The sequence below is a fragment of the Myotis myotis genome, unplaced genomic scaffold, assembly GCF_014108235.1.
Source record: "Myotis myotis isolate mMyoMyo1 unplaced genomic scaffold, mMyoMyo1.p scaffold_m19_p_10, whole genome shotgun sequence".
NCBI lineage: Eukaryota > Metazoa > Chordata > Mammalia > Chiroptera > Vespertilionidae > Myotis > Myotis myotis.
In genome coordinates this window covers 62,196,164-62,213,185 of record NW_023416314.1, presented here as the reverse complement: position 1 = coordinate 62,213,185, position 17,022 = coordinate 62,196,164, and the positions used below count along the sequence as shown (strand labels likewise).

Sequence of the window (17,022 nt, the reverse complement as noted above, 5' to 3'; positions counted from 1 at the left end):
TAGTGAATGACTATGCTACGGAGGTAATTTTCTGTAAGAATGATACAAGCTACTGTTCCTGATAATTCAGAAAACACCACTCATTTAAAAATCTCATGTACATTAAAATTCTAATCTTTGGAAAGTTCAACATTACGTAAAACACCATAAAATGCGGACATTTCAATGACTTTTATCAACCAAATTAATATCCCACCAAGATTTCTCTTACAAAAGTAATTTTGCTTTTTTTCTCTATTATGTAAATTAACTACTCAAATTAGTATTGGCTCTAGTAATGGTTGGTCATTTTGAAGGTTGGTTATTTTGAAGTAGTTAATAAGATGAATCTATCTTATTAACTACTTTTAAGTCAATCTTTTATTCTATGCATATGATGTACTTATACACGCACATACACACACACACAGCAGCACTTTCTCTAGTCTTCCAAATTTTAGTGTGACAGACCTCAAATTTTCCCCAAATATCTATGTATAAAGTATTTTGATATATCTCACTTGATATGCTGAAGTTCTAGCTGTATTTTACACTAGAGTTTTTAAAAATATTTTTATTGGTTCCAAAGAAGAAGGGAGAAAGATAGAAACATCAATGATGAGAGAGAATCATTGATTGGCTGCCTCCTGCATACCCCGCCCTGGGGATCAAGCCCACCCTGACCAGGAATCAAACTGAGAACTCCTGGTTCATAGGTCAATGCTCAACCACTGAGCCATCGCAGCCGGCCAAAACTAGAGTAAGTTCGAATAAGTTTGTAGTTATGTCCCCAGCAAAAATTTGAAAGCCTAACAACCAACCACAAGAGTATATTTTGACAATATTTTCATCAAGAGTTAGCTTTTAATATATCTTTAAAATCAGTAATCCCTAAAACGTTTGACAGGTAAGTAAGCAATTATAATATCTTTATTAAACATACAATGAAGTAAAATGGTCTTCTTTAATTGTATCTTATAGAAATATGGAGACACTTTCTAAGTCTGTAGGCAAATAAACACTTGGTTTTTCTTCTAGACCTTCTTAAGAAATATATTTATCTCCAGCTTACTAAAAACACAGGCAGTAAAAATCATACCCACATTTAAGATTACATGAGTTTGCAAGCATAATATTTTAATGTATTAATTTCATCAAGATTTTATATTTAAAAATGACACAGCATTTTGTCTTAAAACTAGGAAAAAAATCTAATGCTTTAGAAAACATTAAAGAAAATTTAAGATCTTGTGATTAAGTGCCAATATTTTCCTATCTTATGATTTTTTAAATATGAGGTAAAGGATTTTTTAAAAATTTGTATGAAGTTAGAAAATTATATCGATATTATTTTAAAGAAAGAATATTCAATCCCCACAATTCCCAAAACAAATCTTTAATTAAGCTATAAATTTTGGGTAAATAACGTCAAAGTAATATATTAGAATATGAAGGCCCAGCAATGATCCCTTATTTTACAACAAGGGTATCTTCCTTTTCAAAGTTAAGAGAAAATAAAAGGGAAAGGAAAAAAACTTAGAAAAAGTAACAGTGAACTAAACAAGTCCTTTTAAGTGTTCTCTATAAAAGAATAGTTTTGCTTAAAAGAATAGAAAGACATTTTAGAGAAAATGTTATGTTAAAAACAAGTTCATATCCTTTCTAGTTCATAGCAATATCCTTAAATATTTAATGTCATACCTCAAATTAAATTGCAGTTATTTCATTAATAAATCTACCTTTTCTTCTCTCTCTTGGAGTATAAGACATCCTGACAACTCTTAATTATAACAATTATTGACTGGGCAAATATAGGAATCAAAATACAAAAAGCTATGAAGTGACAATGGTTATGTAATTTAAATCTCATGAAACAATTTTACATAAAAAAAAGGAACAAGCTACAGCTTTTAGTTCTAAAATATCATAACCAGGATTATTTTATTGAGTCCAAACTCAATGAACATCTCCTACAGTCTCTAGACTAATACAGTGAAGCAAAGGAAATAAGCCCACTATTATTTATTTTTTGACATCAGTGTTGAAAACGGCAGCTACATCGAACTTCTTTGGAATACTCTTCCTGGATTATTTACCCCAAATTCCTATCTGCCATTCACCCGACAGTCAAAATTTAGTAAGTCCTAAACAGCAAAGAAGTTAACCCAGTCAAGGCTGAAGTCACCTTTCCTTTAAGTATCTTTTTGAAGGATGAGGCTGGGGAATAATTCCTACAGACTCAATGATACGGCCCTAAAATGGACTACACCTTATATGCAAGGATGAAAGAAATTCTGCCAGAATCTTTTACCCATTATAACCTCTCTTTGGAAGTTCTGGAAAGGAAAAATGGAATATTTACATATAGAAATTTGAGAATATTATTTAATTAGCCTGTATGATGACTTTTAAGTATATTTTGCATCTCTGCTTAAAATTACAATGATGTCACAGTGGCAACAGTAAAATATCGCTGTACTGTATGGCAATAACAATATGATATTTACTTGTTACCCAGTAATTACTGAATTTATTTAGGCAACAATATAATGTCATAGTATAGTTTCATCATCCTGATATACCATCCTATCATTGCATTTTGTCACAATATGGTCATATTACGCTTGTCAGAATACCAGTCGAATAACATGTGAGTAACAACATAATCTGAATTGCTTATAGCTATGTATATACACATTAGCAGCCAAATGTTTCACTTTCAAATCATGTTTTAATGAAAACAAATGTAACGGGTTTGCTCCACAGGGCCATACAAAATAGAACATGAAAATACAAAAATGGCATTAAGAAGTTAACAACTAAAATACTTCTGCACATATTATTATTCCAAATGTAGTAATTCCTATAACAACTTCTTCCCCTCCTTTGTACATTGAGAGTTAACTATACACACATAAAAAATATTTCAAAATCTCTAAAAACTGATACTCACTGCCATCATCTTAATGAACACTAACTTTTAGCATAAGCTTGTTACAGTCAAATACTAACGTCCCTATCCTCAAGCATACCTGGAAAATTTTGAAATTAGAGTTCAAGTTTATATCACTGTAGAAACACATGAGGAAGTTGCTTTGAGTTACCTTTTTGGTGGGGCGCTTCCAGGGACTGGTTAAAATCACTTGAAAAGAGTTCTCAAAAGTCTGAAACAGCTGTAGCATTTGCAGAGCACTAAATCTGGAGCCTAAAGATCAGCCCAGGCTGTTAATGGCTTTGTGGCTTTTCATGTAACTTAATTTCTGAGTCTGTTTTTTGAGCTTCATCTTACATGTTTCATAAATTCTTGTCCAGGTTTTTGCTGTTTTTTTCTACACATTATTTTATTTTTCAATCAAGAACTTATTGAGAATCTACTAAGTGACGGGAACTGTGCTAGGCACATTTTGTTACTCTAATTAGGAACTGAAGAATATAACGTCAGAAATGTGACCTTTTTGTTTGGAGAGTTTCAGGATCCAGTGAGTAAAATTGCATATCTCAATTGAATTAATATATAATCACGTATAATATATATTACATATATCTAAACACTTGGTGTAATCCTATATTTGAACTTCAATTTGAAAACAGCTTCCAAGTTTTAAGTTCAAATATAGGATCACACCCAAGTAAGGTTGCAAGGGTTAAAAAAAAAAAAAGTGAGATAAATACTTGACAACGAGATATTCTGAATAATTTTTGTTTGTAGTACCATGCAATTTAGGAAGGCAATAGACTTGAGACAATTAAGTAAACAATACTTAGACTTATGTAGAAATAACCAAGATCCAGTTAAGGACATGAAATAACAGAGGCAAAAAAACCCCAACCATATTCTTTCTCACAGGTTGCTTGCCTTGTCACTTTCCTTTGCATTAAACCTTGCAGGGTGGGGCTGGGGGCTAGGGGTGGAGGGATTACAGAGAGAAAAATGTCGAGTGAAGTACAAGAACAAGCAATGGCATTTCTAGAATTTTATGAAAGTGTACAAGATTTAACTGGCACATATCACACACTATTAAGAAGTCATGAGATACAAACATACATATTTTTGAATGAAGCAGCATTCAGATAGGAATTAACTAATTCACAACCTTTATTAACATAGGAGTTCTGTCCTACCAACCTAATCGGGTCAATCCTTTCAGTGTAACAGTTATTCATAGCAGCATATTCATAGCAGGCTTGTCGTGAAAGAAAGGTTCCAGAGATTATAACAGGGACGCCTAGGAGCTGCCCTTCTTTCACTCGTTAAAATGAGTTAAGAGAGAAAAAAAATCGAACAGAAACATAAGTGTATTTAACGCAGCAGATACGCGTGTAACTAACTTGGGATCTACATAAACCTTTAATCCATTCAAGCCAACGTGGTTTGTTTAAAGATTCAGAACCGGGAGATGAGCAGCCTGGCGGTGGAAGACCGGGAGTTACTTTTTTTTTTTTTTTTTCAGTATCTTCCAATGAAGCCCCTCTCTCACAGTGATACCAACTTTTGCAGGTTAATCCAAACCACGAACTACCTGGGGGTGGCAGAGACCTGGAGGGGGTTCTAGAGAGGACGGCCGCACTGTCTCCCATCGTGAGTAACTCCCCTTGACCGAGGTAACAGCACGAAGGGATCCGGTCGCAAACTAGAAAAAGGCTGCTGGGCAGGAGCCGAGCGACAGTGGGAGCACCAGCACCGGTCTGGTTAACAGCATTTCCGAGTCTCCATGCAACCCCTCCTCCCTCCATCTCTCTCGGACCAGGCCATCTCTCCACGTCCGAAGGCGGGGGCGCCGCACAGACACGTGGGGTCAGGCGAGCTCCCCCAGCAAGTCCCCTCCCTTGCTTTCCCTCTGTCGAGCATAGATCTCTGTTCTGAACCGACCTAAGAGCTGGTCCAGGGCTGGAAGCCCGGTTGATACCAGCAGCTGTCCGTTCCGCACCGACGGTCGTGTGCCTGCGATGGACACGAGTCGACAGCCGCCGCTCTCGGTGCCGCTGGCTCTCGGACCCCTTCTCTGGAAACTGGTGACGTTGTGTTTGCTGCCTGCCGCCGCCGCCACAGACCCAGGAGTCCAGCTGCCGGGGCCGCTGCTTCCCTCTGCCGCCATCTTGGCGCTTCCCGCGTAGACCCAATAGGAACTCTGGGAACTCCAGTAGTCGGCCTGTCAGCGCCAGCCCCCAACTCCCGCCTCCTTGCGGCTCTCGTAGCCAATAGAACTGCGAGTTCCGTCTTAAGTCAACCAATAGCAAGGCGTCTTGCTGAAAAGTGCTCTCTGCGTGAGGACGGCGGACTTGTGCGGGACCCAGGTGAGAAAGGCCCCCCTGAGCCCTGGGTGAGAGCCTTCCGGGGTTCTTTGGGGCAAGAGGTGGGTGATATACAACTTCGCTCTCGTTTTGAGTATCTTCATGCACGTTTAATTACAGAAGCGATCGGTGGAGCGACATATCAAACAACTGCCAGTAGGACTTTTCACCTAAGCTTGTTTGTGAAGAGGAAAGATACATTTCCCCGCCCCTTCCTCTTCTGATATCTGAAAATTCATCGTCTTCACCTGAAGTCATTAATGTTTTTTCAATGGTTGTGTTATACTGAAGGAATCGGAACTCGCCTTAATGAGTTGCTTGCTGAGCATCTGAGCTCAGTTTGTCAGTGGCAGGTGGGTTGGGTTTAGACCTTAGAGTGAAAACTCTTGAGCTTGGAGCCGCTTTGGTTTCCCTCTGATTCTAAGAGCAAATGACAAAATGTACTTCTCTGGCACGTCCCCGTGACAAGCTTTCGTTAATTTTAATTAATGCTTCTGAAAGTCCCTTTCCATAAGTGGTGTGAATGACAAGTGTTACTCTGACAACCTTGTTCACACATTTAATTGTCGTTTGCTGTTAAGACACCTTCAAATAACAAACTACTTGAGGTATTCTTCCAAAAAAACTGGTTAAGAATGAAATGTGTATGTACATTATTTTCCTAGTGATTTGTGAACTTTGAAATGAGAGTTTTCTTATTAGAATAGGAATTTTATGTGCAGGGGAAAAATGTAATTTAGAGCTGTGTCTTTCCATTTAAAATGTTTCTTAAAACTGAGCGTGTGTGTGTGTGTGTGTGTGTGTGTGTGGTGGGTAAGTGATTTTTAAAAGCATTCATGATTGACAAGTTTAAACTATAAAAAGACTCCCAAATCATGCTTGCACTACAAAGTTATGACTGGTTTTGACAGTGATGTATGCTACTTTTAAAATACAACCAAACCTCATGGCAATTCTTGCCATTGAATTGTTTTAAATCTCAATGACCCGTTAAAACTCTTTGGCAGGTTCTGTTTGATACATCAGAATTAGTTTGCTAAGTAGTGACTGGAGTTTTTCATTTGGTGAGTTCTTTCATTTTTCTGGATTTTTTTTTTTTTTTTACAGAAAAATGTTCGGGAGAAAAACAAACTCATGTTGCTATTCAACTATATCATCTGGAAAGTTTGATGAGGTTTAGATGTTTTTATTTTGGATCTTTTGCCAGTATATATCTAAATCATTCAGTAAATAGCTGTTAAGTGCTTACTCTTTGCTTAGACCTAATCTTGTCACTTTTAGGCCCACAGAAGTAAAAATGTTCTTATGTGAGGGAGAAAAGATTAACATTAGAAAACAGAACAGCACTTGAACACATTGAGCAGTATGTACAAATTTTGATCTGTAGTAACTACTAAGAAGAGCAAAACAAAAAGTGGCAAAGCATTTTAATATCAAATAGAAACATCTTGGATATTTTTGTTGCTCTTAAATACTGAATTTTTACATTTTATTTTTCCTATTCTCTTGTCTCCTAATCTGTTTACCCTTTGGTTTTCTAAGGATGATGATGTGATGCTTTATTTGCCTTATTACTAGAACTGAAGAATTGTTTTCAACTTTTATAATTTGGGAAACATGACATATGCACCCACGGAATTTCTGAAGTTAGGCTGTATCTTTGGAATAGTATAAAATTATCAGAGGATAATTTAATTTGTCTTGATTTTTTTTTTACAAAGAAAAAACTTTTGCTCTCAAAGCAACTAATCACACATATTTGAATTTACCAGTATATAGAGTTGAATATAAGGCATTGGATTAAATACAGTGTATTTTTAGAAGCGAAGAGATAAAAAGGTATATGTTTAGGTGTGCTGTTAATGATGAATAATAATTAATTAATTAATTTCCAGGTAATGAGCTAAGTACACAGGTTACAGGAAAAAGAATACTTAGTCTTTGCCTTCCTTGAGTGCACAGTTGAGGGACATAGGTGGATAAGTAGAATACTAAAGTATACTATATAATTTCTATTGGAGGACAAATGTATGATACCTAACTTGGACTGAGAAGAGCCTTGGAAAGTTTCCCCTGATGAGAAAGCTTAACCTGAGTTTTGAAGAATGTGTAGGTGATTTAATCATTATAGAGAATGGAAGCCATTACAGAGAATAGGAAGACGGCTTCTTCAGTAACTCTGTTCTCATTGCTTCTGTGTAAGTTGTTCTCATGGTTTATGCATAGTATGAATAGAAGGGGAGATTGGAGAAGGTCTAATTAGTTTTCTTAAGGTAGTAGATTTTTTTCCTTTAGGCATAATAGGAAATGGGAAATCATTGAAAACTTTTAAGGAAAGGATGACAGTGATTATATTTGATCGTTATGTTTTGACTAAACATGCTAGAAGAAAATGGATTGTCTAAAAGTGTGACTGGAATAAAGAGAATGGAATGAATTAAGATATTACTATAAGGGGTAGAATTGATATGATCAAGGAAGGTTGACAGGAGGAACCAAAGATGATTAACAGGTTTCTGCCTTGAACAGCTTTGTGAGTGATCCTATCTAATAAAGAGGGAATATGTTATTGACCCTCACACCATCGCAAAGATGGCAGCACCCACAACTAATAAGGAGGGAATATGCTAATTGACTCCCACGCCCTCAAAGATGGCAGCGCATGCAGCCACAGGATGGCCGGCAGGGGAGGCCAGTTAGGGGCAACCAGGCCAGCATGGGAGGGCAGCTGGGGGTGACCAGGCCTGCAGGGAGAGCAGTTGGGGGACGGCCGGCAAGGGAGGGCAGTTGGGGGTGACTGGGCCGGCAGGGGAGAGCAGTTGGGGGCGACTGGGCCGGCAGGGGAGGGCAGTTGGGGGCAATCGGGCCAGCAGGGGAGCAGTTAGGCGTTGATCAGGCTGGCAGGGGAGTGGTTAGGGGGTGATCAGGTTGGCAGGCAGAAGCAGTTAGGGGCAATCAGATAGGCAGGCAGGCAAGTGGTTGGGAGCCAGCAGTCCCGGATTGTGAGAGGAATGTCCGACTGCCAGTTTAGGCCCGATCCCACAGGGATCAAATTTTGTGCACGGGGCCTTTAGTAGATGATAAAGGATAAAGGAGGGACAGCAGAATTTTGTAGTTAGGTTGGTTATTTTAGGGAATGGGAGATCATAAAATGAGTATTTTTAAAAAATGTGTATAATTGGAGGAACCATTGGAGTAGTCAAGTGGAAATATCCAGTGCACAGTGGATTATGTGAAAGAGGGAACTCTAGATGAAACATAGATTTGAAGTTAATTAGCATATGATGGAAGTTTACCCCAGGAAATGTATATTTTAGAATCAGAAGAAAAAATAACTGAGAATAAACTTTGGGAAACATAAATATTTACAAGCTGGGCAGAGGAACAGAAAACAAAATAAGAATTGGAAAGTGATTATTTGATTTAGTAATAATGGTTTATTTTGTTAAACTGAAAAGTCAAATAATTGTAGTTAGAATTAAATGGCAAGTGAAGTTGAATATTCCATAAAAATAGACCATTTTACATTTTAGAAAAATTTGTTTTGGAGTGGTGGGAGGGGATAGAAAGAGATGACAAAAAAATCAAGGGAGGAGTTTTGTTTGAGAGGAACTGTAAAACAACTTTAGACAATTGATAAAAGGACTTGAATGAGGTAGAAGGAATGGAATCAGAGCACAGGAGAGGGATTAGTGTTTGAAAGAATAGACAATTAAGTGGCTAGAGGGTATTAAAAAAGTAAGACTCTTGCCAAACCGGTTTGGCTCGGTGGATAGAGCATAGGCCTGTGGACTGAAAGGTTCCAGGTTCGATTCCAGTCAAGGGCATGTACTTTGGTTGTGGGCACATCCACAGTAGGAGGTGTGCAAGAAGCAGCTGGTCGATGTTTCTCTCTCATTGATGTTTCTAACTCTATCCCCTCTCCCTTCCTCTCTGTAAAAAATCAATAAAATATATTAAAAAAAAAAAAAAGTAAGGGTCTTGCTTTCTGCCATTAAATCTTGAAGTCCTTAGGACCATTTTATCTTTTTACCATGTTCTATATTACCTTCATCCACTCCCAGGACCTCAGTTACAATTTATATACCAGTGTCTAACATTTATAGCACAGATTGCTTCTCTGACCTCCAGAATCATAAATTCATATATTTACCTGTTTCTTAAAAGTCTTAATGGAACCTTAACCTCACAATACCCCAGACTGAACTTCCTCTAGTGCAGGGGTGGGGAATGTTGGGCCCAAGAGCTGTATAAGGGCTGCAAAATCATTTGGTCTGGCTTTGCCAAGACATTAGGGGTAGTTAATTAAATGTTTGACCAAATATAGTAGGGTAATTTTTAAATTGATAATTTTGTATGGCCTAAGAATGATGTTATAAATACCCAAATGGCCCTGGGCAGAAGAGAGGTTCCTTATTCTCGCTCTAATGTTTTGTATCTTATTAAATCTTAAGACAATTTGTAGAGTTAGTTGCCTAAGCAATGGAACTTCACTCAATCCCTATTTCAAGTTGCATTTTGCCATATGCAGCCCATTACCAAGACCTGTGAATTTACCTCTTAATAGCTCTCTGATCTATTCTAGGGCATTTAGCCCTTCTTTGGTTCTCTTGTAGTACATTCTCCATTCAAGAGCCATCCTGACCTTTTCAATAGAAATATGATCATATAATATAATCATATAATATAAAACAAAACTTCTTAAGGACCTGCATGTAGTTCCTTCTACCTACTTCTGTAGGCACATCACTCTATAAATTCCCTTACTCTCTAAATTCTGTTATTTATTTATTCTTCTGTACTCACCATATTCAGTAAAGCCATCTTATCATCCTATCAAAATAAAATCAGCTCCAGTATACTAACAATGAACAAATAAAATTGGAAATTAAAAAAATACAATTGACATTAGTATTAAAAAAAGAAATACTTAGGCATAAATCTAAAAAAATGCATACAAGGTCTATATGAGGAAAACTACAATACTCTGATGAGCAAAATTGAAGAACTAAGTAAATGGAAACATTCAATTTTCATGGGTAGGAGATCAATATTGTCAAAATATCAATTCTTTCCAACATGATCTATAGATTCAATGCAATTCCAATAAAAATTTCATCAAGTTACTTTACAGATATAAGCTGATTGAGGCAAAAGACCCAGAATAGCCAACACAATGAAGAAGAAAATCAAAGTTGAAGGACCACTGTTACCAAACTTCAAGATTACTATAAAACTATAGTAATCAAAACAATATAGTATGGACAAAAGAATAGACAGATTCGTGGAAGAGAATAGCCCAGAAATACACTCAACTATAGTCTACTGACCTTTGATAAAATAGCAAAAGCAATACCAAACATAGTCTTTTCAACAAATTGTGCTGGAACACATAGGCATACACATCTCCCCTCCCCGCCCCCACCAAAAGAATCTAGACATAGACTTTATTACACCTTTCACAAAAATTAACTCAGTGGCTTTTCCCATTGTGTCAGTGCAGGTAAAGCATGTAACATATTGTGGAGGCTTACTACAGAGTCTCATGGTATTCTGGTAGCATGATAGAATGAATGAATGCCATGGTTATGCCTGCACAGAGGGAATTGGTGGACACCACATAATTCCTTTTTGTTTCCTATTAGTATACTAGTACTCACAAAGGGAAATCTTAGTCCTGACTTCCAGGATTATAGATTTGTTTTACCTGTTTTGTACTTTATATATATGAAGCAATACACTTTTTCTTCTTATCTTTGACTTTTTTTGCTCAACATTCTATTTGTGAAGCAGTAAAGAGAAGAAAGATAGATTTGGCAGAAATGAGGAAGTATTGGAAAAGTGCAATGTACAATAGCAAAGGCAAGAAACAGGATAAGAGGAAGACTTTAAGGAGAGCAAAGGATAAGAAAAAATGCCATAAATAGCTTAATGATAAAGGATAGAAGACTAAGATATGAGAGTTTCTTTCAGCTTCAGTCAAATCAATGATAATTATTAGAGAGTCACTGTAGTCTTGATATCATGCACTCAAGATTCTCATACCATTTTGCCAGAAGAAAATAGTAGGAAACTTGTTACATATTCATTAACATATTAATATGTGATATTGTATGTTCTATGTAATTGTATATTTTAAGATGAATATTCATATGCTGTTATCTTTTAATGACAAAAATTTAGTTTTCAGTGTAGACTCTCAAATGTCACATGTAAACACATAGAGCAAACTTTTAACATTTCAAATAAAAATGATAAAACTTTTTCTCTCAGTCATAAGAATTGTAATGGAGTTATTATGGTTGAATATGAGGCAGGTTTTGACATCCAAGACAGTATCAACCATAATATATTTTGCCTTTCTCATATTATAGTTTGTCACAGAGTTTTTCAACAATATCGTATACATTCTTCATATTGAGTAAATATCTGTTTAATTAGTCTTAACACATCAGCATTACAAACTATTTCTCTGCTGCCTTTTCATGCTTAAAATTAACTTTAGATATTCATGCTGACATGTAGAAATTAATTTAATATATCAGAACTGTATGCGGTTGGTGTTAACAACTTCCTTAAGTCCTTGAACACAGTTCTCTTTAGGTTGATTGATACATTATGTTACCCACTTACTTTCTTCTCCTACTTTAAATTCCCTCATAAAGAACTTTAATATTCTGTTTTTTAAAATCATTTTATCCAAAGTGTCATTGAATATCTGAATTCAAAATCCCATTGACCTGCTAAAGAGGAAGATGCATCTTAACAATTGAGAAACATTTAGTCATATATGTTAACTCAAATCAACATGGCTGAGAAAAGCCTTTAACTAATATAATTTTGATTTTCTACTTTAGAAATCCTGAAACCATGGGTCACCCACATATGCTTTGAGATGCGTTAGATGCTTTTTCTTTCCTGGAAGCCCTGCAACAACTCTAAACTTTGAATATATTGTAGAACAGATCTATGGTAAGTGGGCTCTTTTCCTCATTTTTTTTTCTTTCTGGTTTGTGTTCAAGTTAAGTCTTATGAATGCCCTAATGCTGCTCCCTGCTGGACACTAATTTTTGAAGGTTGGCACTTAATAGATGGACAAGTAACTGGTTAGCTGGAGGGGAATCCTTGGCTGTATTCACACACACACACACACACACACACACACACACACACACACAAAATAGTATATGACAAAAGCAACTCTGTTATAATGAGTAATACCATTGTCATTATGTTGATATTTGGAATATGATGAAAGTGCTGATAGTCTTGCTTCTAATTTTCATTGTCTGTTTCCTGTTTAATGGCATCTAAAAGTTATAACCAACATACATTGGAGTTTACATTTATATTTTTTTCTTTTTGTAGTAGCAAACTATTGGAAACACCCTAATGTCTACCCATAGGGTACTTGTTAAATGATCTGTGGCCTAGCTATACAGCTTTAAAAAAAGAAAGGATATTCTCTATATGCAGATTTGGAAGTTTTCAAACATGCATTGTCATTTCAACAGAGCAGAATTCAAACAATGTATTGTAAACTACTTTTTGTGTAAACGGGCAGGGAATCAAAATATGAATATATCTAGAGATGCTTATATTTGCATAAGAAAATCTGGAATGGTATACAAAATCTATTGAGTTGAAAATTTGATTATTTAAATGAACTGTCTCAGAACCCTTAGTTTTTTCCTATGACAAGGATTTTGACTGCTTTTGTGTATCTGTGTGTAAAACTGCCTTTTAAAAGAAAGCTCTATATACATAAAAGTACACATATTATAAGTAGACAGCTCAATGAATTTTTTAGAAGCCAAAAAAAAAAAAACCCCATGTAACCAGCGCCTAGATAAAGAAAGAGAATATTATCAACACCCTAGAAGACACCGTCATGTTTCCTTCCAGTCACTACTTCCCTCCCTGCACTAGAATAACCCCTACCCTGACTTTTCAGTAGCATCATTAGTTTTGCTTGTATTTATATTTTATATAGAATTATACAGTCTATTTTATGTCTGGTTTCCTTTGCCCAACTTTTTTTCATGAGATTTGTCCATATTGTTGCATGTAGTCATACTTTGTTCATTTTCATTGCTGCATGTCATCATATATGACTGTATCACAACTATTGTTTATCCATTCTGTTAATGAACATTTTGGAAGTTTCCATCTAACACTGCTATAAACATTATAATACATATCTCTTGATTAATATATTTATGTGTTTCTTTTGATGATATATCTAGGAGCAAAATTATTGGATCATAAGAATATATGTCCAACTTTAATCAGTATTGCCAGTTTTCTAAAACGGTACTAGTTTACATTTATGTGAGAGCTCTAGTTGCTCCACGTCTTTGCCCACACTCGATTCTTTTATCCACCTCTTTATATTTTTCAGATTCTGATGTGTATAAATAGTAAATCATTATCATTTTATTCTTTAGTTCCCTGATGATTAATGAAGTTGAGCACCTTTTCATTCGATGTATATTGCCTATTTCATTTTTCTCTTTTGTGAAGTAACTGTTCATTTCTCTTGCCCATGTTTCTGTTGGGCTGTCTTTTTCTGTGACTTGTAGATGTTTTTTATATATTTGGAATATGAGTCCTTCATCTAATACAGATTTTGCAAACATTTCTCCTGCTCTGAGGTTTGCCCTCTCAATTTATTAATAGTGCTTTTGATGAACAGATGATTATGACTTTAAAGTCGTCTAGTTTGTCTTTTATGTTTAGTGCTCTTTACCTCTTCTTTAAGAAATATTTGTCTATTCCTAAGATGGTCTGTATTCTGTTTTTCTCTAAAAGTATTATTGTTTTACAATTTATACCCATAATTTTAGATTGTATTTTTCATGTTAGGCAATTTTGCTCTGGTTTTTAGACTAAAAAATCTATACCTCTAAACAGAAAAGGGAGGTGGATTTATGTTAATGGCCATACTTATGTGCTTTTTTACTAAATACTCCCTTAAGAAAACAGTATGTTTATCTGTGTTTGCCTCAACTGTAACTTTAATGTACTTCTTTATTTATGTTGCTTGCCTGTAAGTTAATTCTACAAGATTATTCAGGGAAGGATTTCTGGGGTGGGAAAAGTTATGATTTTCAATATTTTAAATAGTGCTAGTAATCATAAAAATTTTTATCCATGAAATATAAAGTTTGGTGACGTATTTACAGACACAATGCCAATTACCTCATTTAAGTATAGTTCATTCTGTTAAAGTTTGGGATATTGCAGTGAGGGAAAAATTAGGTTTTAGTTTTTGTCATCAAAGCAATATGAAATGCTGGCTGTTAATTTGAGAATTATTTTATAAGCTTTTTAATTATTTTGATTGTAGGTAGGTGAGCATTCTTTTGTGTATAAGTTATGAACATTCACAAGGCTTTCAGTGATACTTTTTATTATTCAGAAGTATATGAGACATATGTTCTGATTATGTGCCATTATTTGTATTGCAGAAAAGTATTTTTATATACTCTAGTATTTTAGTTTTTATTTTGTCAATAATGTATATTATTAACTTACTGTATTACTTAAGTCTACATTTACATTTCTTAATGAGAGAAATTGCCTATTTAAAAATGTATTTTGTCTGTGATCACAGTGGTGAAATTATAGAAAGGCTCTTAACTAAGCACTTAGGTATTTTTCACTTGTCATCTACATTTCTTAGTTTAAAGCATCAAATTAAATAATATTTTATCTTGGCTTTTATTTTAATTCATGCATTTAAAAACTGAAATACAGATAAAAGGTAGTTTCAAAATAAATTCAGTATATTATTTATGAGTGGAGCAACACATTAGCATTGGGTTCACAATAGATCATATCGCTTTTATTCCATCTTACAAGCTTAGCAGCACAAACAGAATAATCAACATATTATTTGGCTGTCATCTGCTGAACAGAAACCAGAGATCACAAGGAGGTTTTCCCTAGCTGTGGTGATGGCCTTTTTGTTCCAAGCCCCCATCTGGGAGGGCCATGGTGTGTTATCATATGGAACGCGGGGTTTTCTGTAATCTGCTTAGCTGCACTGCAGTTTGAATCTTCATTCCATGTTTGTGTAATTTATAATTTTAATGAGACCATGGCTCTTGTGGGCTTTGAAATATATTAAAAGCTCTTTTGTGCATATGCTTTTGTTCTTGCTTAATAGGCTCAGTGTATTTAAAACTGATGAATTTTTATTCATGAATTTGGATGTCTGGGGATTAACTTAGACTGAATATCATTGCTCTCATATATTGATGGTTAGAAAGTTTTTTATTGTTATTACTTTGTTTTCATATGTGTGTGTTTGTCTGTGTCTGTGTGTATATGTGATACTTGTAACCAGGAAAGGAAAGAAATACATAATTTTAAAAAGGTAGGAAAAAGTGGCATGGCTAGGTTATAAAGAACTGATTTAGATGTTATCCATCTTATTTATTGATACTAATGTATCATCTTCAGTCTTAGTATTTTAGATAAATATTATATTATAAAGGAAAAATTATGAAAAAGTAACTTTTAAATGAGTTACTTTATGTACTACTCTTTATAGAAATTCCCAATGTGTGACAAAGATAGACTTTGTATTTTAATTGTATAATATCAATTTCCTTTGGTTATTCTAAATCTACCATTAACTTTCTTTACTTAAATTAGGTATACATTTTATATTTTAACTATTTACAGTTTTCCTTGTTTCTGTAAAACTATTTTTATTAATGAAATTTTATAAACCTACATTGATGGATAATGAAATGACTAATGGAAAAGCAGCCTTCTAATAATTTATAAAATTGAACTTTTTCATTTTTCTAAAATTCTGAAATGTACTAAATGCTTCAAGTCTATGTAGTTATTATGATGTATTTGAAAAATTTGAATATAAGTAATTATATAGCACCTTAGGAAAAAAATCATGCCACTTGGTAGATGCAGACATGTTATTTGAAGTTGCTGTCTATTGGACTCAGTGAGTGGTACACACAGACCTTAGTAGTCTTTTATGAAGTTGCTCAAGATGTACTTTTTCTAAAAGCCTATGCTTACTGGACTAAAACATTTTTCTAACTATAACACATTATTCTTTTTTGGTTCACAATGGTCAGTAATTTGGCTAGTCCCTCCTTCCTCACTACCCTTAAGCTAGAGATATGAAATAGATTCTAAAATGACTGCATTTTCTTCTTTCTTTACTAAGCTTATCTACCGGATTTAACACTAGAATGTAATGTTTGTTCTTCCATAATAACCCTCTGTTTTAGTATTTTTATTAGTTGTACAATTTTAATTAGTTTAAGAATATATTATTAAAAATATGTAATCTGCTAAAACAGTGCTGTCCAATAGAAATATGAGTAATATATGTATTTTATTTAACCTGCTGTATCTAAATTACTATCTTTTCAACATGTAATTAATATATAAAATATTTTACTTTTTTTTGTACTAAGTCTTCAAAGTCCTGTGTAAGAATATTTTATTCTTACAATACCTCTCAGTTTGGAGTAGTCACATTTCAACTGTTCAAAAGCCATATATAGCTAGTGGCTACTTTATTAAACAGTATAGCTCTAAAGTATTACATGTAAATACCATAACAGAAATGTGTATTTTTTGCATTCCTCATTATTTTTTTAATAATATCCTAATCAAGGCAATCAAAGAGTATACATGTGCTATGTATGTAGTTGAAGTTACACAATATTGTTGGGTTATACATGCCTGTTTAATACACAAAATCAGAAT

The 17,022-nt window shown here is 34.7% G+C and overlaps 2 protein-coding genes across 7 annotated transcripts in view; one reads left to right on the top strand and one right to left on the bottom strand.

The window, feature by feature from the left end:
- Positions 1 to 5,094, bottom strand: part of ELP4 (elongator acetyltransferase complex subunit 4) — a 194,998-nt gene extending 189,904 nt beyond the window's left edge. For all 3 annotated transcript variants that reach the window (XM_036325717.1, XM_036325718.1, XM_036325719.1), the window contains exon 1: positions 4,850 to 5,094. In XM_036325717.1, coding sequence (XP_036181610.1) covers positions 4,850 to 5,075 — 226 coding nt within the window. In that variant the 5' untranslated portion in view covers positions 5,076 to 5,094. The remainder of the gene's footprint in view (positions 1 to 4,849) is intronic.
- Positions 5,095 to 5,117: 23 nt separating this feature from the next.
- IMMP1L (inner mitochondrial membrane peptidase subunit 1) overlaps positions 5,118 to 17,022 on the top strand; it is a 37,876-nt gene continuing 25,971 nt past the window's right edge. For 2 of the 4 annotated variants that reach the window (XM_036325720.1, XM_036325721.1), the window contains exons 1-2: positions 5,212 to 5,333; positions 12,129 to 12,243. The gene's annotated coding sequence lies outside the window, so the exon portion shown is untranslated. Of the gene's footprint in view, positions 5,334 to 5,391; positions 5,625 to 12,128; positions 12,244 to 17,022 lie in introns of all 4 variants that reach the window. The other 2 variants (XM_036325723.1, XM_036325722.1) reach the window with 2 other exon arrangements.